Source organism: Hypomesus nipponensis, chromosome 27, assembly GCF_054491055.1.
Source record: "Hypomesus nipponensis isolate SF chromosome 27, ASM5449105v1, whole genome shotgun sequence".
Lineage (NCBI taxonomy): Eukaryota > Metazoa > Chordata > Actinopteri > Osmeriformes > Osmeridae > Hypomesus > Hypomesus nipponensis.
Window position 1 is genome coordinate 6933791 of NC_140387.1, and position 26345 is coordinate 6960135.

The 26345-nt window shown below is 40.6% G+C and overlaps 4 protein-coding genes, 1 long non-coding RNA gene and 3 pseudogenes across 6 annotated transcripts; 4 read left to right on the top strand and 4 right to left on the bottom strand.

The window, feature by feature from the left end:
• The first annotated feature begins 1247 nt into the window (after positions 1–1247).
• Positions 1248–4101, top strand: LOC146220660 (uncharacterized). 2 transcript variants are annotated; one of them, XR_014750954.1, is made up of 5 exons: positions 1248–1442; positions 2462–2609; positions 2983–3066; positions 3171–3390; positions 3703–4099. It is a non-coding gene; the product is annotated as an uncharacterized LOC146220660 (long non-coding RNA). The 2 variants fall into 2 exon arrangements; XR_014750955.1 differs by lacking the exons at positions 1248–1442; positions 2462–2609 and adding an exon at positions 2812–2896 and having other exon boundaries at positions 3703–4101.
• A 22-nt stretch (positions 4102–4123) lies between these two features.
• On the bottom strand, positions 4124–5726 carry LOC146220661 (uncharacterized). The gene is made up of 2 exons (XM_084694202.1): positions 5274–5726; positions 4124–5171 (listed from the first exon to the last, which is right to left on the bottom strand). Exons 1-2 carry the CDS (start codon positions 5724–5726, stop codon positions 4515–4517), a joined length of 1110 nt encoding a protein of 369 aa, XP_084550328.1. The 3' UTR covers positions 4124–4514.
• Positions 5727–7799: 2073 nt separating this feature from the next.
• LOC146220662 (UDP-glucuronosyltransferase 2A3-like) lies at positions 7800–9990 on the top strand. Its single transcript, XM_084694271.1, is given in 5 exon segments — positions 7800–7900; positions 8923–9075; positions 9230–9362; positions 9449–9536; positions 9638–9990. Coding segments are annotated over 5 exon segments (693 nt in total). The 3' UTR covers positions 9856–9990.
• Positions 9991–11558: 1568 nt separating this feature from the next.
• Positions 11559–13481, bottom strand: LOC146220663 (uncharacterized). The gene is made up of 2 exons (XM_084694201.1): positions 12939–13481; positions 11559–12835 (listed from the first exon to the last, which is right to left on the bottom strand). The coding sequence occupies exons 1-2, from the start codon at positions 13392–13394 to the stop codon at positions 12179–12181; spliced, it is 1113 nt and encodes a 370-aa protein (XP_084550327.1). The 5' UTR covers positions 13395–13481; the 3' UTR covers positions 11559–12178.
• A 1715-nt stretch (positions 13482–15196) lies between these two features.
• Positions 15197–17248, top strand: LOC146220664 (UDP-glucuronosyltransferase 2A3-like; annotated as a pseudogene).
• A 735-nt stretch (positions 17249–17983) lies between these two features.
• On the bottom strand, positions 17984–19733 carry LOC146220665 (uncharacterized). Its single transcript, XM_084694200.1, has 2 exons — positions 19173–19733; positions 17984–19070 (listed from the first exon to the last, which is right to left on the bottom strand). The coding sequence occupies exons 1-2, from the start codon at positions 19626–19628 to the stop codon at positions 18414–18416; spliced, it is 1113 nt and encodes a 370-aa protein (XP_084550326.1). The 5' UTR covers positions 19629–19733; the 3' UTR covers positions 17984–18413.
• Positions 19734–21305: 1572 nt separating this feature from the next.
• Positions 21306–24065, top strand: LOC146220666 (UDP-glucuronosyltransferase 2A1-like; annotated as a pseudogene).
• Positions 24066–24213: 148 nt separating this feature from the next.
• Positions 24214–25867, bottom strand: LOC146220667 (uncharacterized; annotated as a pseudogene).
• Between the last annotated feature and the right edge of the window lie 478 nt (positions 25868–26345).

Consider the following 26345-nt stretch of genomic DNA (forward strand, 5'->3'; position numbering starts at 1 on the left):
TCGAAGACGAATCCTTTCAGAATCAGCTAACGCTACATATATTAACAGGTCGACTGACTGATTTCCTTCTCATACATTGCCGTAGCGTCCCGTTTTTTTCAGTGCTTCGAAACTATACGGTCATTGGATGAATGCTGAGATTATGTTCCGCCTCGGACGCTCAGCGTCTCTGGGGGTGAATGGAGGAGTGGGCTGGCCTGGACGCTGGGCTTCCGCGTGATGATTGTAGGGTCTGTGCATCTCCTTTTGCTTGACAGTAATTTTGTACTACAAAAAGTCACCGAAGGTAACTCAGTAAATCCCATCGCGGATTTTGCAACTGTCGTTGGAAGACAGACTGCAGTAACTTATTCCTTGGTATTTGCTTGGCGAAATTGCTAACCAATTGTCATCATACATTTCATACAATTATACACCACGTTCCTTGTTTCAGTTTAACGTAATGTCCACATTTCCTCCTTGATTAATTTTGTTTTGATAGATCGTAGGCTAGGCTTGTCGTAGGGGTGAACTAGCCAGTGAACTAGCCAAATAAATAAAACATTTTTAGGATGTAGGCCGAAAATGAGCTTCCCCTCTTTGAAAGACCAGCAGCCCCACGTACCTTGCGTTTCTTAGCCTGGTTTAGCCAAGGAGCTCTCCACCTTTATTACTAATTTAATAATAAATAACCACTTTATTAATAAATAAATAAATAAATAAATAACCACTGACATTGACAAATGCGTGCTCATGTTTTGTTAACTGTATATTTATGACTGAATAAAGGCCATTCTTTTTACAGTGTGATGAAAATGACTGAAAATAATTTTTGCCTACACATTTCTATTCATATTCTCATACGATAATACTCCAATTTAGGTTTATTTGGTGGTCGTCAGAAACCATTATAACAAAACATAGTTTTAAAACATAAAGCTCTTCCTGTCTCCATTTGGCTATCAAGATTTCAAAACAGTTACTGCTTCCTCCTTTGAATTGTGATTCAAAGGGTTTGGTCATAAATATGGAGACATTTAAGATGATTGTTTTGTAGGAGACATTCAAGATGTACATTTCCACAAAACAACTTTTTAACAAAGCTTCACTTCCTGCTACAGGGACATTCCCTAACTGGAGTGTTGCAAACGAAGATTATGCAATCCCAAACTGTCCAATCAGAACCATTTGGTCACATGACTACAGTTTTGAAATCCGTTCCTAGGGTTATTTTTCCCCGCAATGTCCTTAACATGTGGACTGTGGGAAGCGGTGTGTTTCTGCTACTCCTCTACTCCCCTCTGTGTGTGTCGGGGGGGGAAGATCTTGATCTGGCCAGGAGAGCACAGCCACTGGATCAACATGAAGAACATCGTGGAGGAGCTGTCTCGGAGAGGACACGCAATCACAGTCATCCCCAACTCAGCCTCACCGACCGTAGCGGACATCAGCACCACTGCTAGGTACTGTTTTGAAATTCTCCAGGTGCCCCACCGCAAAGAACAGTTTAATGAAATGATAGATGAGATACTAAGGTACTGGACGACATGCCAAATGATAACATCATCCAGGCAATACTGAAGATGAAGACCTTAATGGAAACTAGTATGGAATTCAACATGGCTACAGCCAGAACTTTGTTCTCTAATATAGACTTGCTGGAGAGACTAAAGAGAGAAGAGGGTGAAGAACACACTGTTCTATCTGTCTCAAGACATAATGGTCACTCTTGGAACAAAGATGACATTTGATGCCTTCTACAGTGAACTTAGTGCTAAGTAAAAGCCCTGTGAATCAAACGTCTCGAGTGTGATTTGATAGTATTTTTACATACTTTCAAACTTAACTGTAGGGGAACTTTAATGGGAAAACTGTACGTTCGTTCATAAGCAAACTTTAGTGTTCGATGGTGTAGAGGGATTATTCAACTGAAAACTTTGTACACTGCCCATAGACTTTGACTCAGAGCACACCCTCTTTGTTGTGATCTCTACTTACGGGACTTCAGACGCTCGACTGGCACACTGCAACTTCTTCGCTCCTCTCAGTCTCTACTTTTTGCACTCCTAGGATGGGACCTCTGAAGGTTCTGCTCTGTGTTCCCCCCCTCATGCTCTGTTGCGTGCTCTGTTTTGCCAAAAAGATACTCTGTCTTATGATAGTGCTTGTTGCCTGGACAGTACACCGACACAAAAAAATCCTGTTCTCTAGTCTTTAAATTAATGTGTTGTTTTACTAACATACAAACTATCTTATGACACAGTTAATATTTATCGACAAGCTCACCTCCAGTTGTACAACCGAGCTAAAATACAAGGATTATGCTTGTTATTGCTTTTGTACACACAAAAGTACTTTGTTCTTTGCAGAAACATTTATCACATGCCCTGTACTGGTCTACCTGTGTGTGGACCAATGTTACGTACAACAAGGAGTTAGTAGCTACGTTTTTAAAATTATGCTGTTCTTACATGTTTATCAGGAAAACCTACATTGTTGTGTGAGATGGTGGGGAAGGCAGACATTTGGTTGATTCGAACCTACTGGGACTTTGAGTACCCTCGACCGTTCCTCCCAAACTTTAAGTTTGTTGGAGGCCTTCACTGCAAACCTGCCAAGCCCTTCCTAATGTAAGACTTTCATTCAATTCAAATTTTAAGTATGAACATTACTTGACAGACAATAGTTGTGATACCAATTTAAATGAAATATCCTGTGTTCTATGGCCCATTTCTTTATATCAATCTTAATTATTCAAATGAAATGCTGATGGACTTTGTTTCGGGATATCGAGGAGTTTGTGCAGAGTTCTGGAGATGATGGCATTGTGGTGTTTTCTTTGGGATCCATGACCAAGAACCTTACCAAAGAAAGAGCAAACACAATTGCCACTGCTTTAGGACAAATACCATAGAAGGTTAATTGATATGTTTCCTATCAAAGCTTTCTGGCGTAGGTCATTCTACATCCCAGATCTTTACCATTCTGTTTTCTCTATTTAAGGTACTTTGGAGATACAGTGACGAGAACCCAGACACTATTGCTCCAAACACAAGACTTTATGACTGGATTCCACAAAATGACTTAGTGGGTACAAAACAGCATTTTTCTCTCCTTTTCTACAGCAAACAACTTTTCTGTCCCCCACAATTCTTAAACACTCATTCGATTCTGATTGTTGTGTCATTCAGGCCATACAAAGACCAAAGCCTTCATCACCCATGGTGGGACCAATGGCCTTTATGAAACTATTTACCACAGCATCCCAATGGTGGGGATCCCCTTGTTTGCTGACCGACCTGACAACATGATGCACATGAAAACCAAGGGAGCCGCAGTTGTTATAGACTTCAACAACATGCAATCCAAAGACTTGGTGGAAGGTCTCAATTCAGTCATTAATGACTAGTTGTAAGTCTTGTTAGTTCGAGAAAATCGATGCTGTTAATCAACATTTCAAGTTTTGAAATGGATAAACTTGTTTAAAAGTCTTGAAAATACATTATTTCTCATAGTATAAGAGATGTATTTTTTATTGCATATAATTGGGTGAATAATATAATTCATGTTCAGATAACTTTCCAATCAGATGCACTGACAGTCAGACTAACTCATTCTTTCATTCAGTTCAATAAAACAGAGAGTGCTTGAAAATCACAGTGTAAATGTCATGTATTCATGAAAGATACTGTATTTGTGGTTGGCTTTTCATATATGGAAAAGGCTCCTACCCCTGTGCTGCTTGTGAGTGGGAGCCCCTTTCACCCCTTGTGAAATTTGTCTTCACATGGATGGAAAGGACAATGCGAAGGTAAAGGACATCTCAGTGGGAGTTGGTGCCCTACTGGATTCTGTTTCATCTTTGGAGTTAAATGTGCAGAGAATGTAAAGAAGACCAATTTTTATGCAGCGCATGGTTGGTAACAAGTCAAATTAAGTACCTATAAGGGTAATTAAAATGGCAAAAGTCTTGCTCTAAATGTATAATGTAATATGTTGTATTCATTGAGATTTCTATGTCTTTATTTTTGCAAATTAGAAATGATCAACCCAGAATCCTTACTGTTGTATACTTTTCAAAAGTCTGACACTTGTAAATAAAAACATGCTTTAAAACATCTGTTTCACCATTATTATTGTTTTTATTGTTCCTACTACTACTACTACTACTACTACTACTACTACTACTACTACTACTACTACTATTACTACTATTACTACTACTACTACTACTACTACTACTACTACTACTACTACTACTACTACTACTGTTACTACTACTAGTACTACTGCAACTACTACTACTACTACAACACAACTTCTATAAATGTTCTTCAAGGTTCTCCACAGTTGCTTGTTGAAAGTTGATAAGTGTGTCAGTGATCCAAATGACTGAGCAAAGGTGTAGACGTTTAACTTTCTTGTTTGGAAGGGTCAGCAACACAAAAACCCTTGCTTACATGGTGATAACAGAAAAGAGGGCAGTCCTTGATGTTTGTCACGGTTGGTGTTACCGTAGATGAAAGTCTCTCTTATCAGTGGAAATGAAAGGCCCTCTTGAACTTCTCGAAGAAGCCACATTTTGGCAAAGACCTCATTTCCACTTTTCCTTTTTGTGCCTTTTTCTCTTCCTTTTCTTTCTTCTCAATGTCCTTCCTCTGCTCTTCTGCTAACCTTTGCATCTCTTTCCTTTCTAGATCTTTCATTTTGCGTCTCTCATTCTCAAGCTTTTTTTGAATCTCCATGTTTCTTTTTTCTGCCTGCTCCAGCTGCTTCCTCTGTTTCTTCTCCATCTTCTCCTGCGCCAGCTTTTCTGCTTTCTTCTGCCTTTCTATGGACTCCGTCTCTTTCTTTGCTGCTTTCCCCTCCTCAGCCTTTATCTCATTCTCAATTTTCAATATGTCACTGTTGGAACTCTCCTCAACAGATGCCTCCAGAACTTGCATCCTCGCCAGTTCACTCTCTAATTCTTCCTCCTGGTTGGCCAAGGGGTGGGTGTAGATTTGAGAGTCCTCAGAAAAAGGTGTGCAGGTGGGATGCTTGACCCCGTGGGGGTGCCTGGCCTGAGCTTCCAGGGGTTTGGTGGTGGTGAGGCCCAAGTGTGCTCCATCTTTACTCAGTGGGAGGGGTGTGGGGGTTAGGGAGACTGGCTGATGGATGGGGGACATTGATGGAACTTTGAAATCCGCTGTCTGTGTTGGAGACAAGAAAATTGCCAGCACTGTAATGGAATACCCAACACAAAGGACACTTTTCTGAAGTAAAAAAAACAAATGACATGGCTTTAGTCTTACCTCCTCAAGCAGTTCATCCAACATCTGCAACTCCTCCATGATGGTAAGAGACTTAACCACCGGTGTGTTAGGTGTCTTGGTCTCCTGCAGACCTTCAAGTTTCTTCTTGGAGGAGTTGAGCTCCTGCTCTTTCCGTCTCTGCTCTGCGTCCCACAGCTCTCGCTCCTTCTGCATCCATTCTCTCCACCTCTCCTGCCTCTGCATGTCCAGCCTGTCTTCTGCCAGCCTTTTCTCTGCCTCCCTGAGCTCTGCCAGCTTCTGTTCACGCGGCTTCTGTATTATCTTTTTTAGGTCTAGCCACCTTTGAATTTTACGCCTCGTTTCTGCATCCTTCTTTGCTTTCTGCATCTCTCGGACCCATCTTTGTTCAGCCAGTATCTGTGGCCCGCTTTTTACCACCCGTGTCCGTTCTTTCTTCTTCTCCATCCGCTTCTTTTCTGGAAATCCGCTCATGTTGTCTGTTCTATTGGAAAAGAGAGTGACTGCAGTGTTGTGTTGACACAGACTTTTATAGTTATTTGTATCATTACGACCAACACACAGGCCTATGACACATTAGAAATGACACATTGCTTTGTGACATCATAGCCAAAATTCTGAGTCGCCCGCTGGACATTTCATTCTCAAGATAGGCTATTTCATGGCAAAAACACGGCACATGTATCCCCCCCCCCCCACCCCCCTTTATTTTAAAATAAAGAAAAATAGTTTTTTGAGCTTTGTGAAACATAAACATTTTACAAGCCGTTTATCAATTGGTAAAATCTTGTCTAGAAAAGGTCATGTCTTTTTCAGTGGCGATTTCTTTAAGACTGCAAGGGAAGCTCAGCTTCCCCTGCAATAAAAAAAGATAAATATTTACTATTGTGTTAACATTTTAAATGCGTTAGAACACGTTCATATCGAAGACGAATCCTTTCAGAATCAGCTAACGCTACATATATTAACAGGTCGACTGACTGATTTCCTTCTCATACATTCCCATAGCGTCCCGTTTTTTTCAGTGCTTCGAAACTATACGGTCATTGGATGAATGCTGAGATTATGTTCCGCCTCGGACGCTCAGCGTCTCTGGGGGTGAATGGAGAAGTGGGCTGGCCTGGACGCTGAGCTTCCGCGTGATGATTGTAGGGTCTGTGCATCTCCTTTTGCTTGACAGTAATTTTGTACTACAAAAAGTCACCGAAGGTAACTCAGTAAGTCCCATCGCGGATTTTGCAACTGTCGTTGGAAGACAGACTGCAGTAACTTATTCCTTGGTATTTGCTTGGCGAAATTGCAATTGTCATCATACATTTCAGATAACTATACACCACGTTCCTTGTTTCAGTTTAACGTAATGTCCACATTTCCTCCTTGATTAATTTTGTTTTGATAGATCGTAGGCTAGGCTTGTCGTAGGGGTGAACTAGCCAGTGAACTAGCCAAATAAATAAAACATTTTTAGGATGTAGGCCGAAAATGAGCTTCCACTCTTTGAAAGACCAGCAGCCCCACGTACCTTGCGTTTCTTAGCCTGGTTTAGCCAAGGAGCTCTCCACCTTTATTACTAATTTTAAAACTTTTTGATAAATGGAATATAATAGCATCATAGAATGTACAATAACAGCTAGCTGGCGTCAGTTACTTGTAAAATGCATAGATAATGTTTAACTGTAAAATCTCAATTTAGCTTGCACCTAAGTTAAAACATATTTGAGTGTGCTAACATTAGCAATAACGTCAGCTAGTTTGCGGTGTATGCAGGCTAACCTTTAAATTAGCAGCACATTTCCCGTATTTAACCATGATTAAACATGGACTTACCTGAAAGTGACGCACGGGCACCATCAGTTGATACCATGTGTGGAAGTAGTAGCCTAAGCTACTCTTTTTCTTGTAACAAGCTAACCACTGACATTGACAAATGCGTGCTCATGTTTTGTTAACTGTAAATTTATGACTGAATAAAGGCCATTCTTTTTACAGTGTGATGAAAATGACTGAAAATGATTTTTGCCTACACATTTCTATTCATATTCTCATACGATAATACTCCAATTTAGGTTTATTTGGTGGTCGTCAGAAACCATTATAACAAAACATAGTTTTAAAACATAAAGCTCTTCCTGTCTCCATTTGGCTATCAAGATTTCAAAACAGTTACTGCTTCCTCCTTTGAATTGTGATTCAAAGGGTTTGGTCATAAATATGGAGACATTTAAGATGATTGTTTTGTAGGAGACATTCAAGATGTACATTTCCACAAAACAACTTTTTAACAAAGCTTCACTTCCTGCTACAGGAACATTCCCTAACTGGAGTGTTGCAAACGAAGATTATGCAATCCCAAACTGTCCAATCAGAACCATTTGGTCACATGACTACAGTTTTTAAATCCGTTTCTAGGGTTATTTTTCCCCGCAATGTCCTTAACATGTGGACTGTGGGAAGCGGTGTGTTTCTGCTACTCCTCTACTCCCCTCTGTGTGTGTCGGGAGGGGGAAGATCTTGATCTGGCCAGGAGAGCACAGCCACTGGATCAACATGAAGAACATCGTGGAGGAGCTGTCTCGGAGAGGACACGCAATCACAGTCATCCCCAACTCAGCCTCACCGACCGTAGCGGACATAAGCACCACTGCTAGGTACTGTTTTGAAATTCTCCAGGTGCCCCACAGCAAACAACAGTTTAATGAAATGATAGATGAGATACTAAGGTACTGGACGACATGCCAAATGATAACATCATCCAGGCAATACTGAAGATGAAGACCTTAATGGAAACTAGTATGGAATTCAACATGGCTACAGCCAGAACTTTGTTCTCTAATATAGACTTGCTGGAGAGACTAAAGAGAGAAGAGGGTGAAGAACACACTGTTCTATCTGTCTCAAGACATAATGGTCACTCTTGGAACAAAGATGACATTTGATGCCTTCTACAGTGAACTTAGTGCTAAGTAAAAGCCCTGTGAATCAAACGTCTCGAGTGTGATTTGATAGTATTTTTACATACTTTCAAACTTAACTGTAGGGGAACTTTAATGGGAAAACTGTACGTTGGTTCATAAGCAAACTTTGATGTTCGATGGTGTAGAGGGATTATTCAACTGAAAACTTTGTACACTGCCCATAGACTTTGACTCAGAGCACACCCTCTTTGTTGTGATCTCTACTTACGGGACTTCAGACGCTCGACTGGCACACTGCAACTTCTTCGCTCCTCTCAGTCTCTACTTTTGCACGCCTAGGATGGGACCTCTGAAGGTTCTGCTCTGTGTTCCCCTCCTCATGCTCTGTTGCGTGCTCTGTTTTGCCAAAAAGATACTCTGTCTTATGATAGCGCTTGTTGCCTGGACAGTACACAGACACAAAAAAATCCTGTTCTCTAGTCTTAAAAAAAAAAAATAATGTGTTGTTTTACTAACATACAAACTATCTTATGACACAGTTAATATTCATCGACAAGCTCACCTCCAGTTGTACAACCGAGCTATAATACAAGGATTATGCTTGTTATTGCTTTTGTACACACAAAAGTACTTTGTTCTTTGCAGAAACATTTATCACATGCCCTGTACTGGTCTACCTCTGTGTGTAGACCAGTGTTACGTACAACAAGGAGTTAGTAGCTACGTTTTTAAAATTATGCTGTTCTTACATGTTTATCAGGAAAACCTACATCGTTGTGTGAGATGGTGGGGAAGGCAGACATTTGGTTGATTCGAACCTACTGGGACTTTGAGTACCCTCGACCGTTCCTCCCAAACTTTAAGTTTGTTGGAGGCCTTCACTGCAAACCTGCCAAGCCCTTCCTAATGTAAGACTTTCATTCAATTCAAATTTTAAGTATGAACATTACTTGACAGACAATAGTTGTGATACCAATTTAAATGAAATATCCTGTGTTCAATGGCCCATTTCTTTATATCAATCTTAATTATTCAAATGAAATGCTGATGGTCTTTGTTTCGGGATATCGAGGAGTTTGTGCAGAGTTCTGGAGATGATGGCATTGTGGTGTTTTCTTTGGGATCCATGATCAAGAACCTTAACAAAGAAGGAGCAAACACAATTGCCACTGCTTTAGGACAAATACCATAGAAGGTTAATTGATATGTTTCCTATCAAAGCTTTCTGGCGTAGGTCATTCTACATCCCAGATCTTTACCATTCTGTTTTCTCTATTTAAGGTACTTTGGAGATACAGTGACGAGAACCCAGACACTATTGCTCCAAACACAAGACTTTATGACTGGATTCCACAAAATGACTTAGTGGGTACAAAACAGCAATTTTTCTCTCCTTTTCTACAGCAAACAACTTTTCTGTCCCCCACAATTCTTAAACACTCATTCGATTCTGATTGTTGTGTCATTCAGGCCATACAAAGACCAAAGCCTTCATCACCCATGGTGGGACCAATGGTCTTTATGAAGCTATTTACCACGGCATCCCAATGGTGGGGATCCCCTTGTTTGCTGACCGACCTGACAACATGATGCACATGAAAACCAAGGGAGCCGCAGTTGTTATAGACTTCAACAACATGCAATCCAAAGACTTGGTGGAAGGTCTCAATTCAGTCATTAATGACTAGTTGTAAGTCTTGTTAGTTCGAGAAAATCGAAGCTGTTAATCAACATTTCAAGTTTTGAAATGGATAAACTTGTTTAAAAGTCTTGAAAATACATTATTTCTCATAGTATAAGAGATGTATTTTTTATTGCATATAATTGGGTGAATAATATTGTAGGCTGTGAATCGAAAGGCCAGAGACGCGCTTGGTGTTTGTCCCTGGCTTGGGAACCACAAGTCACCTTTAGTTAGATTCTCAGGGAGATAATTGACTCGTTAATATCTGACTCCAATTTTTGACAATGTGCACAAGTGCGTTACCTGTAACCTTGAGCGCTAAACAGTTAATGACATGAAACTCTGACGTAGGTAAAAATCGTCTGCTTGATCAGAGCACCGACCCTAAAGTATGCGTGTTCACTAAACAGTCGTTTATCTCTACTATAATATGGATTTTAACCATAGTAGACCTAGTAGGATATGTAATCGATCACTCAGAGGCTCCGGTAAATTCCTTCGGAGCGTGGAGATCCACTGTAAGTGACTCAGAGGCCTTAAGTTAAAACCTACTCCAAAAGTCTATGTTTATAATCAGTTAGCCGCATCAACCAGACTAGATCAAAGTTTTCACCGCCGTAGCTTGATAGATACGTTTCAAGGAGAACAAGTAACTTTAAAATGCACACATTAATAGTTTATTATCTAAATAGCAAGATAATCAATACAATGATAATGAAATATCATCAAGTACAAAACATACCTTCAGAGCAATGGTTAACAAAGGTATTCACAATGAGGACTAGGCGCCTAACGCACCGGAGCTGTATCGTAAACAGAACTCGAAGTGATTGGTAAAAACTTCTTCCTATATACACCCAAACCTGACTAAAATGGGGACACCGGTCATGTGACAGAAAAGTTGTCGAACGCATACAAATTCAAATTGGATCATTAATCAAGACTGCAGTAGACCAAGTGGTGCCCTTGCAAGACAAGGGAATATGTTAAACATATGTTGGTCTGCTGCAGGCACAAACTCTGTAAACCCTGTACATGTACATGTTACAGTGTTAAAATTATTACTAGAATGTAACACACAAAATAAGAAACAAAAGCATATCAAACATGACATTTAAAGCTGTTTAGAACCTTATTTTCAAGAACACAACTTTTAATAATAATTTCAGAGTCTTCCTCTGTCCACCTTCCTCTTCAACTGTTGAGACCACCTCTCCAGAGGTGTGTCATCAAGGTGTGATTGTCATTTTAGCATTCATGCAAATCAACAACTGTCCCAGACGAGTGTCTGGGTGACCAGTGACAAAGGGGCTGCCAAAACAGCCCTACAATATAATTCATGTTCAGATAACTTTCCAATCAGATGCACTGACAGTCAGACTAACTCATTCTTTCCTTCAGTTCAATAAAACAGAGAGTGCTTGAAAATCACAGTGTAAATGTCATGTATTCATGTAAGATACTGTATTTGTTGTTGGCTTTTCATATATGGAAAAGGCTCCTACCCCTGTGCTGCTTGTGAGTGGGAGCCCCTTTCACCCCTTGTGAAATTTGTCTTCACATGGATGGAAAGGACATTGCGAAGGTAAAGGACATCTCAGTGGGAGTTGGTGCCCTACTGGATTCTGTTTCATCTTTGGAGTTAAATGTGCAGAGAATGTAAAGAAGACCAATTTTTATGCAGCGCATGGTTGGTAACAAGTCAAATTAAGTACCTATAAGGGTAATTAAAATGGCAAACGTCTTGCTCTAAATGTATAATGTAGTATGTTGTATTCATTGAGATTTCTATGTATTTATTTTTGCAAATTAGAAATGATCAACCCAGAATACATACTGTTGTATACTTTTCAAAAGTCTGACACTTGTAAATAAAAACATGCTTTAAAACATCTGTTTCACCATTATTATTGTTTTTATTGTTCCTACTACTACTACTACTACTACTACTACTACTACTACTACTACTACTACTACTACTACTACTACTACTACTACTACTATTACTACTATTACTACTACTACTACTACTACTACTACTACTACTACTACTACTACTACTGTTACTACTACTAGTACTACTGCAACTACTACTACTACTACAACACAACTTCTATAAATGTTCTTCAAGGTTCTCCACAGTTGCTTGTTGAAAGTTGATAAGTGTGTCAGTGATCCAAATGACTGAGCAAAGGTGTAGACGTTTAACTTTCTTGTTTGGAAGGGTCAGCAACACAAAAACCCTTGCTTACATGGTGATAACAGAAAAGAGGGCAGTCCTTGATGTTGGTCACGGTTGGTGTTACCGTAGATGAAAGTCTCTCTTATCAGTGGAAATGAAAGGCCCTCTTGAACTTCTCGAAGAAGCCACATTTTGGCAAAGACCTCATTTCCACTTTTCCTTTTTGTGCCTTTTTCTCTGCCTTTTCTTTCTTCTCAATGTCCTTCCTCTGCTCTTCTGCTAACCTTTGCATCTCTTTCCTTTCTAGATCTTTCATTTTGCGTCTCTCATTCTCAAGCTTTTTTTGAATCTCCATGTTTCTTTTTTCTGCCTGCTCCAGCTGCTTCCTCTGTTTCTTCTCCATCTTCTCCTGCGCCAGCTTTTCTGCTTTCTTCTGCCTTTCTATGGACTCCGTCTCTTTCTTTGCTGCTTTCCCCTCCTCAGCCTTTATCTCATTCTCAATTTTCAATATGTCACTGTTGGAACTCTCCTCAACAGATGCCTCCAGAATTTTCATCCTCGCCAGTTCACTCTCTAATTCTTCCTCCTGGTTGGCCAAGGGGTGGGTGTAGATTTGAGAGTCCTCAGAAAAAGGTGTGCAGGTGGGATGCTTGACCCCGTGGGGGTGCCTGGCCTGAGCTTCCAGGGGTTTGGTGGTGGTGAGGCCCAAGTGTGCTCCATCTTTACTCAGTGGGAGGGGTGTGGGGGTTAGGGAGACTGGCTGATGGATGGGGGACATTGATGGAACTTTGATATCCGCTGTCTGTGTTGGAGACAAGAAAATTGTCAGCACTGTAATGGAATACCCAACACAAAGGACACTTTTCTGAAGTAAAAAAAAACAAATGACATGGCTTTAGTCTTACCTCATCAAGCAGTTCATCCAACATCTGCAACTCCTCCATGATGGTAAGAGACTTAACCACCGGTGTGTTAGGTGTCTTGGTCTCCTGCAGACCTTCAAGTTTCTTCTTGGAGGAGTTGAGCTCCTGCTCTTTCCGTCTCTGCTCTGCGTCCCACAGCTCTCGCTCCTTCTGCATCCATTCTCTCCACCTCTCCTGCCTCTGCATGTCCAGCCTGTCTTCTGCCAGCCTTTTCTCTGCCTCCCTGAGCTCTGCCAGCTTCTGTTCACGCGGCTTCTGTATTATCTTTTTTAGGTCTAGCCACCTTTGAATTTTACGCCTCGTTTCTGCATCCTTCTTTGCTTTCTGCATCTCTCGGACCCATCTTTGTTCAGCCAGTATCTGTGGCCCGCTTTTTACCACCCGTGTCCGTTCTTTCTTCTTCTTCTCCATCCGCTTCTTTTCTGGAAATCCGCTCATGTTGTCTGTTCTATTGAAAAAGAGAGTGACTGCAGTGTTGTGTTGACATAGACTTTTATCGTTATTTTGATCATTACGACCAACACACAGGCCTATGACACATTAGAAATGACACATTGCTTTGTGACATCATAGCCAAAATTCAGAGTCGCCCGCTGGACATTTCATTCTCCTATGTTTTTCTAAGATAGGCTATTTCATGGCAAAAACACAAAACATGTATCCCCCCCCCCCCCCCCCCCCCTTTATTTTAAAATAAAGAAAAATAGTTTTTTGAGCTTTGTGAAACATAAACATTTTACAAGCCGTTTATCAATTGGTAAAATCTTGTCTAGAAAAGGTCATGTCTTTTTCAGTGGCGATTTCTTTAAGACTGCAAGGGAAGCTCAGCTTCCCCTGCAATATAAAAAAAGATAAATATTTACTATTGTGTTAACATTTTAAATGCGTTAGAACACGTTCATATCGAAGACGAATCCTTTCAGAATCAGCTAACGCTACATATATTAACAGGTCGACTGACTGATTTCCTTCTCATACATTGCCGTAGCGTCCCGTTTTTTTCAGTGCTTCGAAACTATACGGTCATTGGATGAATGCTGAGATTATGTTCCGCCTCGGACGCTCAGCGTCTCTGGGGGTGAATGGAGGAGTGGGCTGGCCTGGACGCTGGGCTTCCGCGTGATGATTGTAGGGTCTGTGCATCTCCTTTTGCTTGACAGTAATTTTGTACTACAAAAAGTCACCGAAGGTAACTCAGTAAATCCCATCGCGGATTTTGCAACTGTCGTTGGAAGACAGACTGCAGTAACTTATTCCTTGGTATTTGCTTGGCGAAATTGCTAACCAATTGTCATCATACATTTCATACAATTATACACCACGTTCCTTGTTTCAGTTTAACGTAATGTCCACATTTCCTCCTTGATTAATTTTGTTTTGATAGATCGTAGGCTAGGCTTGTCGTAGGGGTGAACTAGCCAGTGAACTAGCCAAATAAATAAAACATTTTTAGGATGTAGGCCGAAAATGAGCTTCCCCTCTTTGAAAGACCAGCAGCCCCACGTACCTTGCGTTTCTTAGCCTGGTTTAGCCAAGGAGCTCTCCACCTTTATTACTAATTTAATAATAAATAACCACTTTATTAATAAATAAATAAATAAATAACCACTGACATTGACAAATGCGTGCTCATGTTTTGTTAACTGTATATTTATGACTGAATAAAGGCCATTCTTTTTACAGTGTGATGAAAATGACTGAAAATGATTTTTGCCTACACATTTCTATTCATATTCTCATACGATAATACTCCAATTTAGGTTTATTTGGTGGTCGTCAGAAACCATTATAACAAAACATAGTTTTAAAACATAAAGCTCTTCCTGTCTCCATTTGGCTATCAAGATTTCAAAACAGTTACTGCTTCCTCCTTTGAATTGTGATTCAAAGGGTTTGGTCATAAATATGGAGACATTTAAGATGATTGTTTTGTAGGAGACATTCAAGATGTACATTTCCACAAAACAACTTTTTAACAAAGCTTCACTTCCTGCTACAGGAACATTCCCTAACTGGAGTGTTGCAAACGAAGATTATGCAATCCCAAACTGTCCAATCAGAACCATTTGGTCACATGACTACAGTTTTGAAATCCGTTCCTAGGGTTATTTTTCCCCGCAATGTCCTTAACATGTGGACTGTGGGAAGCGGTGTGTTTCTGCTACTCCTCTACTCCCCTCTGTGTGTGTCGGGGGGGGAAGATCTTGATCTGGCCAGGAGAGCACAGCCACTGGATCAACATGAAGAACATCGTGGAGGAGCTGTCTCGGAGAGGACACGCAATCACAGTCATCCCCAACTCAGCCTCACCGACCGTAGCGGACATCAGCACCACTGCTAGGTACTGTTTTGAAATTCTCCAGGTGCCCCACCGCAAAGAACAGTTTAATGAAATGATAGATGAGATACTAAGGTACTGGACGACATGCCAAATGATAACATCATCCAGGCAATACTGAAGATGAAGACCTTAATGGAAACTAGTATGGAATTCAACATGGCTACAGCCAGAACTTTGTTCTCTAATATAGACTTGCTGGAGAGACTAAAGAGAGAAGAGGGTGAAGAACACACTGTTCTATCTGTCTCAAGACATAATGGTCACTCTTGGAACAAAGATGACATTTGATGCCTTCTACAGTGAACTTAGTGCTAAGTAAAAGCCCTGTGAATCAAACGTCTCGAGTGTGATTTGATAGTATTTTTACATACTTTCAAACTTAACTGTAGGGGAACTTTAATGGGAAAACTGTACGTTCGTTCATAAGCAAACTTTAGTGTTCGATGGTGTAGAGGGATTATTCAACTGAAAACTTTGTACACTGCCCATAGACTTTGACTCAGAGCACACCCTCTTTGTTGTGATCTCTACTTACGGGACTTCAGACGCTCGACTGGCACACTGCAACTTCTTCGCTCCTCTCAGGTCTACTTTTGCACTTCTAGGATGGGACCTCTGAAGGTTCTGCTCTGTGTTCCCCTCCTCATGCTCTGTTGCGTGCTCTGTTTGCCAAAAAGATACTCTGTCTTATGATAGTGCTTGTTGCCTGGACAGTACACCAACACAAAAAAATCCTGTTCTCTAGTCTTTTTTTTTAAAATTAATGTGTTGTTTTACTAACATACAAACTATCTTATGACACAGTTAATATTCATCGACAAGCTCACCTCCAGTTGTACAACCGAGCTATAATACAAGGATTATGCTTGTTATTGCTTTTGTACACACAAAAGTACTTTGTTCTTTGCAGAAACATTTATCACATGCCCTGTACTGGTCTACCTGTGTGTGGACCAATGTTACGTACAACAAGGAGTTAGTAGCTACGTTTTTTAAATTATGCTGTTCTTACATGTTTATCAGGAAAACCTACATCGTTGTGTGAGATGGTGGGGAAGGCAGACATTTGGTTGATTCGAACCTACTGGGACTTTGAGTACCCTCGACCGTTCCTCCCAAACTTTAAGTTTGTTGGAGGCCTTCACTGCAAACCTGCCAAGCCCTTCCTAATGTAAGACTTTCATTCAATTCAAATTTTAAGTATGAACATTACTTGACAGACAATAGTTGTGATACCAATTTAAATGAAATATCCTGTGTTCAATGGCCCATTTCTTTATATCAATCTTAATTATTCAAATGAAATGCTGATGGACTTTGTTTCGGGATATCGAGGAGTTTGTGCAGAGTTCTGGAGATGATGGCATTGTGGTGTTTTCTTTGGGATCCATGATCAAGAACCTTACCAAAGAAAGAGCAAACACAATTGCCACTGCTTTAGGACAAATACCATAGAAGGTTAATTGATATGTTTCCTATCAAAGCTTTCTGGCGTAGGTCATTCTACATCCCAGATCTTTACCATTCTGTTTTCTCTATTTAAGGTACTTTGGAGATACAGTGACGAGAACCCAGACACTATTGCTCCAAACACAAGACTTTATGACTGGATTCCACAAAATGACTTAGTGGGTACAAAACAGCAATTTTTCTCTCCTTTTCTACAGCAAACAACTTTTCTGTCCCCCACAATTCTTAAACACTCATTCGATTCTGATTGTTGTGTCATTCAGGCCATACAAAGACCAAAGTCTTCATCACCCATGGTGGGACCAATGGTCTTTATGAAGCTATTTACCACGGTATCCCAATGGTGGGGATCCCCTTGTTTGCTGACCGACCTGACATCATGATGCACATGAAAACCAAGGGAGCCGCAGTTGTTATAGACTTCAACAACATGCAATCCAAAGACTTGGTGGAAGGTCTCAATTCAGTCATTAATGACTAGTTGTAAGTCTTGTTAGTTCGAGAAAATCGATGCTGTTAATCAACATTTCAAGTTTTGAAATGGATAAACTTGTTTAAAAGTCTTGAAAATACATTATTTCTCATAGTATAAGAGATGTATTTTTTATTGCATATAATTGGGTGAATAATATAATTCATGTTCAGATAACTTTCCAATCAGATGCACTGACAGTCAGACTAACTCATTCTTTCATTCAGTTCAATAAAACAGAGAGTGCTTGAAAATCACAGTGTAAATGTCATGTATTCATGAAAGATACTGTATTTGTTGTTGGCTTTTCATATATGGAAAAGGCTCCTACCCCTGTGCTGCTTGTGAGTGGGAGCCCCTTTCACCCCTTGTGAAATTTGTCTTCACATGGATGGAAAGGACAATGCGAAGGTAAAGGACATCTCAGTGGGAGTTGGTGCCCTACTGGATTCTGTTTCATCTTTGGAGTTAAATGTGCAGAGAATGTAAAGAAGACCAATTTTTATGCAGCGCATGGTTGGTAACAAGTCAAATTAAGTACCTATAAGGGTAATTAAAATGGCAAAAGTCTTGCTCTAAATGTATAATGTAATATGTTGTATTCATTGAGATTTCTATGTATTTATTTTTGCAAATTAGAAATGATCAACCCAGAATACTTACTGTTGTATACTTTTCAAAAGTCTGACACTTGTAAATAAAAACATGCTTTAAAACATCTGTTTCACCATTATTATTGTTTTTATTGTTCCTACTACTACTACTACTACTACTACTACTACTACTACTACTACTACTACTACTACTACTACTACTACTACTATTACTACTACTACTACTACTACTACTATTACTACTACTACTACTACTACTACTATTACTACAACTACTACTATTACTGTTACTACTAGTAGTACTACTGCTACTACTACTACTACCACTACTACTACAACACAACTTCTATAAATGTTCTTCAAGGTTCTCCACAGTTGCTTGTTGAAAGTTGATAAGTGTGCCAGTGATCCAAATGACTGAGCAAAGGTGTAGACGTTTAACTTTCTTGTTTGGAAGGGTCAGCAACACAAAAACCCTTGCTTACATGGTGATAACAGAAAAGAGGGCAGTCCTTGATGTTTGTCACGGTTGGTGTTACCGTAGATGAAAGTCTCTCTTATCAGTGGAAATGAAAGGCCCTCTTGAACTTCTCGAAGAAGCCACATTTTGGCAAAGACCTCATTTCCACTTTTCCTTTTTGTGCCTTTTTCTCTTCCTTTTCTTTCTTCTCAATGTCCTTCCTCTGCTCTTCTGCTAACCTTTGCATCTCTTTCCTTTCTAGATCTTTCATTTTGCGTCTCTCATTCTCAAGCTTTTTTTGAATCTCCATGTTTCTTTTTTCTGCCTGCTCCAGCTGCTTCCTCTGTTTCTTCTCCATCTTCTCCTGCGCCAGCTTTTCTGCTTTCTTCTGCCTTTCTATGGACTCCGTCTCTTTCTTTGCTGCTTTCCCCTCCTCAGCCTTTATCTCATTCTCAATTTTCAATATGTCACTGTTGGAACTCTCCTCAACAGATGCCTCCAGAACTTGCATCCTCGCCAGTTCACTCTCTAATGCTTCCTCCTGGTTGGCCAAGGGGTGGGTGTAGATTTGAGAGTCCTCAGAAAAAGGTGTGCAGGTGGGATGCTTGACCCCGTGGGGGTGCCTGGCCTGAGCTTCCAGGGGTTTGGTGGTGGTGAGGCCCAAGTGTGCTCCATCTTTACTCAGTGGGAGGGGTGTGGGGGTTAGGGAGACTGGCTGATGGATGGGGGACATTGATGGAACTTTGATATCCGCTGTCTGTGTTGGAGACAAGAAAATTGCCAGCACTGTAATGGAATACCCAACACAAAGGACACTTTTCTGAAGTAAAAAAAACAAATGACATGGCTTTAGTCTTACCTCCTCAAGCAGTTCATCCAACATCTGCAACTCCTCCATGATGGTAAGAGACTTAACCACCGGTGTGTTAGGTGTCTTGGTCTCCTGCAGACCTTCAAGTTTCTTCTTGGAGGAGTTGAGCTCCTGCTCTTTCCGTCTCTGCTCTGCGTCCCACAGCTCTCGCTCCTTCTGCATCCATTCTCTCCACCTCTCCTGCCTCTGCATGTCCAGCCTGTCTTCTGCCAGCCTTTTCTCTGCCTCCCTGAGCTCTGCCAGCTTCTGTTCACGCGGCTTCTGTATTATCTTTTTTAGGTCTAGCCACCTTTGAATTTTACGCCTCGTTTCTGCATCCTTCTTTGCTTTCTGCATCTCTCGGACCCATCTTTGTTCAGCCAGTATCTGTGGCCCGCTTTTTACCACCCGTGTCCGTTCTTTCTTCTTCTTCTCCATCCGCTTCTTTTCTGGAAATCCGCTCATGTTGTCTGTTCTATTGAAAAAGAGAGTGACTGCAGTGTTGTGTTGACATAGACTTTTATCGTTATTTTGATCATTACGACCAACACACAGGCCTATGACACATTAGAAATGACACATTGCTTTGTGACATCATAGCCAAAATTCAGAGTCGCCCGCTGGACATTTCATTCTCCGATGTTTTTCTAAGATAGGCTATTTCATGGCAAAAACACAAAACATGTATCCCCCCCCCCCCCCCCTTTATTTTAAAATAAAGAAAAATAGTTTTTTGAGCTTTGTGAAACATAAACATTTTACAAGCCGTTTATCAATTGGTAAAATCTTGTCTAGAAAAGGTCATGTCTTTTTCAGTGGCGATTTCTTTAAGACTGCAAGGGAAGCTCAGCTTCCCCTGCAATATAAAAAAAGATAAATATTTACTATTGTGTTAACATTTTAAATGCGTTAGAACACGTTCATATCGAAGACGAATCCTTTCAGAATCAGCTAACGCTACATATATTAACAGGTCGACTGACTGATTTCCTTCTCATACATTGCCGTAGCGTCCCGTTTTTTTCAGTGCTTCGAAACTATACGGTCATTGGATGAATGCTGAGATTATGTTCCGCCTCGGACGCTCAGCGTCTCTGGGGGTGAATGGAGGAGTGGGCTGGCCTGGACGCTGGGCTTCCGCGTGATGATTGTAGGGTCTGTGCATCTCCTTTTGCTTGACAGTAATTTTGTACTACAAAAAGTCACCGAAGGTAACTCAGTAAGTCCCATCGCGGATTTTGCAACTGTCGTTGGAAGACAGACTGCAGTAACTTATTCCTTGGTATTTGCTTGGCGAAATTGCTAACCAATTGTCATCATACATTTCATACAATTATACACCACGTTCCTTGTTTCAGTTTAACGTAATGTCCACATTTCCTCCTTGATTAATTTTGTTTTGATAGATCGTAGGCTAGGCTTGTCGTAGGGGTGAACTAGCCAGTGAACTAGCCAAATAAATAAAACATTTTTAGGATGTAGGCCGAAAATGAGCTTCCCCTCTTTGAAAGACCAGCAGCCCCACGTACCTTGCGTTTCTTAGCCTGGTTTAGCCAAGGAGCTCTCCACCTTTATTACTAATTTAATAATAAATAACCACTTTATTAATAAATAAATAAATAAATAACCACTGACATTGACAAATGCGTGCTCATGTTTTGTTAACTGTATATTTATGACTGAATAAAGGCCATTCTTTTTACAGTGTGATGAAAATGACTGAAAATGATTTTTGCCTACACATTTCTATTCATATTCTCATACGATAATACTCCAATTTAGGTTTATTTGGTGGTCGTCAGAAACCATTATAACAAAACATAGTTTTAAAACATAAAGCTCTTCCTGTCTCCATTTGGCTATCAAGATTTCAAAACAGTTACTGCTTCCTCCTTTGAATTGTGATTCAAAGGGTTTGGTCATAAATATGGAGACATTTAAGATGATTGTTTTGTAGGAGACATTCAAGATGTACATTTCCACAAAACAACTTTTTAACAAAGCTTCACTTCCTGCTACAGGAACATTCCCTAACTGGAGTGTTGCAAACGAAGATTATGCAATCCCAAACTGTCCAATCAGAACCATTTGGTCACATGACTACAGTTTTGAAATCCGTTCCTAGGGTTATTTTTCCCCGCAATGTCCTTAACATGTGGACTGTGGGAAGCGGTGTGTTTCTGCTACTCCTCTACTCCCCTCTGTGTGTGTCGGGGGGGGAAGATCTTGATCTGGCCAGGAGAGCACAGCCACTGGATCAACATGAAGAACATCGTGGAGGAGCTGTCTCGGAGAGGACACGCAATCACAGTCATCCCCAACTCAGCCTCACCGACCGTAGCGGACATCAGCACCACTGCTAGGTACTGTTTTGAAATTCTCCAGGTGCCCCACCGCAAAGAACAGTTTAATGAAATGATAGATGAGATACTAAGGTACTGGACGACATGCCAAATGATAACATCATCCAGGCAATACTGAAGATGAAGACCTTAATGGAAACTAGTATGGAATTCAACATGGCTACAGCCAGAACTTTGTTCTCTAATATAGACTTGCTGGAGAGACTAAAGAGAGAAGAGGGTGAAGAACACACTGTTCTATCTGTCTCAAGACATAATGGTCACTCTTGGAACAAAGATGACATTTGATGCCTTCTACAGTGAACTTAGTGCTAAGTAAAAGCCCTGTGAATCAAACGTCTCGAGTGTGATTTGATAGTATTTTTACATACTTTCAAACTTAACTGTAGGGGAACTTTAATGGGAAAACTGTACGTTCGTTCATAAGCAAACTTTAGTGTTCGATGGTGTAGAGGGATTATTCAACTGAAAACTTTGTACACTGCCCATAGACTTTGACTCAGAGCACACCCTCTTTGTTGTGATCTCTACTTACGGGACTTCAGACGCTCGACTGGCACACTGCAACTTCTTCGCTCCTCTCAGTCTCTACTTTTTGCACTCCTAGGATGGGACCTCTGAAGGTTCTGCTCTGTGTTCCCCCCCTCATGCTCTGTTGCGTGCTCTGTTTTGCCAAAAAGATACTCTGTCTTATGATAGTGCTTGTTGCCTGGACAGTACACCGACACAAAAAAATCCTGTTCTCTAGTCTTTAAATTAATGTGTTGTTTTACTAACATACAAACTATCTTATGACACAGTTAATATTTATCGACAAGCTCACCTCCAGTTGTACAACCGAGCTAAAATACAAGGATTATGCTTGTTATTGCTTTTGTACACACAAAAGTACTTTGTTCTTTGCAGAAACATTTATCACATGCCCTGTACTGGTCTACCTGTGTGTGGACCAATGTTACGTACAACAAGGAGTTAGTAGCTACGTTTTTAAAATTATGCTGTTCTTACATGTTTATCAGGAAAACCTACATTGTTGTGTGAGATGGTGGGGAAGGCAGACATTTGGTTGATTCGAACCTACTGGGACTTTGAGTACCCTCGACCGTTCCTCCCAAACTTTAAGTTTGTTGGAGGCCTTCACTGCAAACCTGCCAAGCCCTTCCTAATGTAAGACTTTCATTCAATTCAAATTTTAAGTATGAACATTACTTGACAGACAATAGTTGTGATACCAATTTAAATGAAATATCCTGTGTTCTATGGCCCATTTCTTTATATCAATCTTAATTATTCAAATGAAATGCTGATGGACTTTGTTTCGGGATATCGAGGAGTTTGTGCAGAGTTCTGGAGATGATGGCATTGTGGTGTTTTCTTTGGGATCCATGACCAAGAACCTTACCAAAGAAAGAGCAAACACAATTGCCACTGCTTTAGGACAAATACCATAGAAGGTTAATTGATATGTTTCCTATCAAAGCTTTCTGGCGTAGGTCATTCTACATCCCAGATCTTTACCATTCTGTTTTCTCTATTTAAGGTACTTTGGAGATACAGTGACAAGAACCCAGACACTATTGCTCCAAACACAAGACTTTATGACTGGATTCCACAAAATGACTTAGTGGGTACAAAACAGCATTTTTCTCTCCTTTTCTACAGCAAACAACTTTTCTGTCCCCCACAATTCTTAAACACTCATTCGATTCTGATTGTTGTGTCATTCAGGCCATACAAAGACCAAAGCCTTCATCACCCATGGTGGGACCAATGGCCTTTATGAAACTATTTACCACAGCATCCCAATGGTGGGGATCCCCTTGTTTGCTGACCGACCTGACAACATGATGCACATGAAAACCAAGGGAGCCGCAGTTGTTATAGACTTCAACAACATGCAATCCAAAGACTTGGTGGAAGGTCTCAATTCAGTCATTAATGACTAGTTGTAAGTCTTGTTAGTTCGAGAAAATCGATGCTGTTAATCAACATTTCAAGTTTTGAAATGGATAAACTTGTTTAAAAGTCTTGAAAATACATTATTTCTCATAGTATAAGAGATGTATTTTTTATTGCATATAATTGGGTGAATAATATAATTCATGTTCAGATAACTTTCCAATCAGATGCACTGACAGTCAGACTAACTCATTCTTTCATTCAGTTCAATAAAACAGAGAGTGCTTGAAAATCACAGTGTAAATGTCATGTATTCATGAAAGATACTGTATTTGTTGTTGGCTTTTCATATATGGAAAAGGCTCCTACCCCTGTGCTGCTTGTGAGTGGGAGCCCCTTTCACCCCTTGTGAAATTTGTCTTCACATGGATGGAAAGGACAATGCGAAGGTAAAGGACATCTCAGTGGGAGTTGGTGCCCTACTGGATTCTGTTTCATCTTTGGAGTTAAATGTGCAGAGAATGTAAAGAAGACCAATTTTTATGCAGCGCATGGTTGGTAACAAGTCAAATTAAGTACCTATAAGGGTAATTAAAATGGCAAAAGTCTTGCTCTAAATGTATAATGTAATATGTTGTATTCATTGAGATTTCTATGTCTTTATTTTTGCAAATTAGAAATGATCAACCCAGAATCCTTACTGTTGTATACTTTTCAAAAGTCTGACACTTGTAAATAAAAACATGCTTTAAAACATCTGTTTCACCATTATTATTGTTTTTATTGTTCCTACTACTACTACTACTACTACTACTACTACTACTACTACTACTACTACTACTACTACTACTACTACTACTACTATTACTACTACTACTACTACTACTACTATTACTACAACTACTACTATTACTGTTACTACTAGTAGTACTACTGCTACTACTACTACTACCACTACTACTACAACACAACTTCTATAAATGTTCTTCAAGGTTCTCCACAGTTGCTTGTTGAAAGTTGATAAGTGTGCCAGTGATCCAAATGACTGAGCAAAGGTGTAGACGTTTAACTTTCTTGTTTGGAAGGGTCAGCAACACAAAAACCCTTGCTTACATGGTGATAACAGAAAAGAGGGCAGTCCTTGATGTTTGTCACGGTTGGTGTTACCGTAGATGAAAGTCTCTCTTATCAGTGGAAATGAAAGGCCCTCTTGAACTTCTCGAAGAAGCCACATTTTGGCAAAGACCTCATTTCCACTTTTCCTTTTTGTGCCTTTTTCTCTTCCTTTTCTTTCTTCTCAATGTCCTTCCTCTGCTCTTCTGCTAACCTTTGCATCTCTTTCCTTTCTAGATCTTTCATTTTGCGTCTCTCATTCTCAAGCTTTTTTTGAATCTCCATGTTTCTTTTTTCTGCCTGCTCCAGCTGCTTCCTCTGTTTCTTCTCCATCTTCTCCTGCGCCAGCTTTTCTGCTTTCTTCTGCCTTTCTATGGACTCCGTCTCTTTCTTTGCTGCTTTCCCCTCCTCAGCCTTTATCTCATTCTCAATTTTCAATATGTCACTGTTGGAACTCTCCTCAACAGATGCCTCCAGAACTTGCATCCTCGCCAGTTCACTCTCTAATTCTTCCTCCTGGTTGGCCAAGGGGTGGGTGTAGATTTGAGAGTCCTCAGAAAAAGGTGTGCAGGTGGGATGCTTGACCCCGTGGGGGTGCCTGGCCTGAGCTTCCAGGGGTTTGGTGGTGGTGAGGCCCAAGTGTGCTCCATCTTTACTCAGTGGGAGGGGTGTGGGGGTTAGGGAGACTGGCTGATGGATGGGGGACATTGATGGAACTTTGATATCCGCTGTCTGTGTTGGAGACAAGAAAATTGTCAGCACTGTAATGGAATACCCAACACAAAGGACACTTTTCTGAAGTAAAAAAAACAAATGACATGGCTTTAGTCTTACCTCCTCAAGCAGTTCATCCAACATCTGCAACTCCTCCATGATGGTAAGAGACTTAACCACCGGTGTGTTAGGTGTCTTGGTCTCCTGCAGACCTTCAAGTTTCTTCTTGGAGGAGTTGAGCTCCTGCTATTTCCGTCTCTGCTCTGCGTCCCACAGCTCTCGCTCCTTCTGCATCCATTCTCTCCACCTCTCCTGCCTCTGCATGTCCAGCCTGTCTTCTGCCAGCCTTTTCTCTGCCTCCCTGAGCTCTGCCAGCTTCTGTTCACGCGGCTTCTGTATTATCTTTTTTAGGTCTAGCCACCTTTGAATTTTACGCCTCGTTTCTGCATCCTTCTTTGCTTTCTGCATCTCTCGGACCCATCTTTGTTCAGCCAGTATCTGTGGCCCGCTTTTTACCACCCGTGTCCGTTCTTTCTTCTTCTTCTCCATCCGCTTCTTTTCTGGAAATCCGCTCATGTTGTCTGTTCTATTGGAAAAGAGAGTGACTGCAGTGTTGTGTTGACACAGACTTTTATAGTTATTTGTATCATTACGACCAACACACAGGCCTATGACACATTAGAAATGACACATTGCTTTGTGACATCATAGCCAAAATTCTGAGTCGCCCGCTGGACATTTCATTCTCAAGATAGGCTATTTCATGGCAAAAACACGGCACATGTATCCCCCCCCCCCCCCCTTTATTTTAAAATAAAGAAAAATAGTTTTTTGAGCTTTGTGAAACATAAACATTTTACAAGCCGTTTATCAATTGGTAAAATCTTGTCTAGAAAAGGTCATGTCTTTTTCAGTGGCGATTTCTTTAAGACTGCAAGGGAAGCTCAGCTTCCCCTGCAATAAAAAAAAGATAAATATTTACTATTGTGTTAACATTTTAAATGCGTTAGAACACGTTCATATCGAAGACGAATCCTTTCAGAATCAGCTAACGCTACATATATTAACAGGTCGACTGACTGATTTCCTTCTC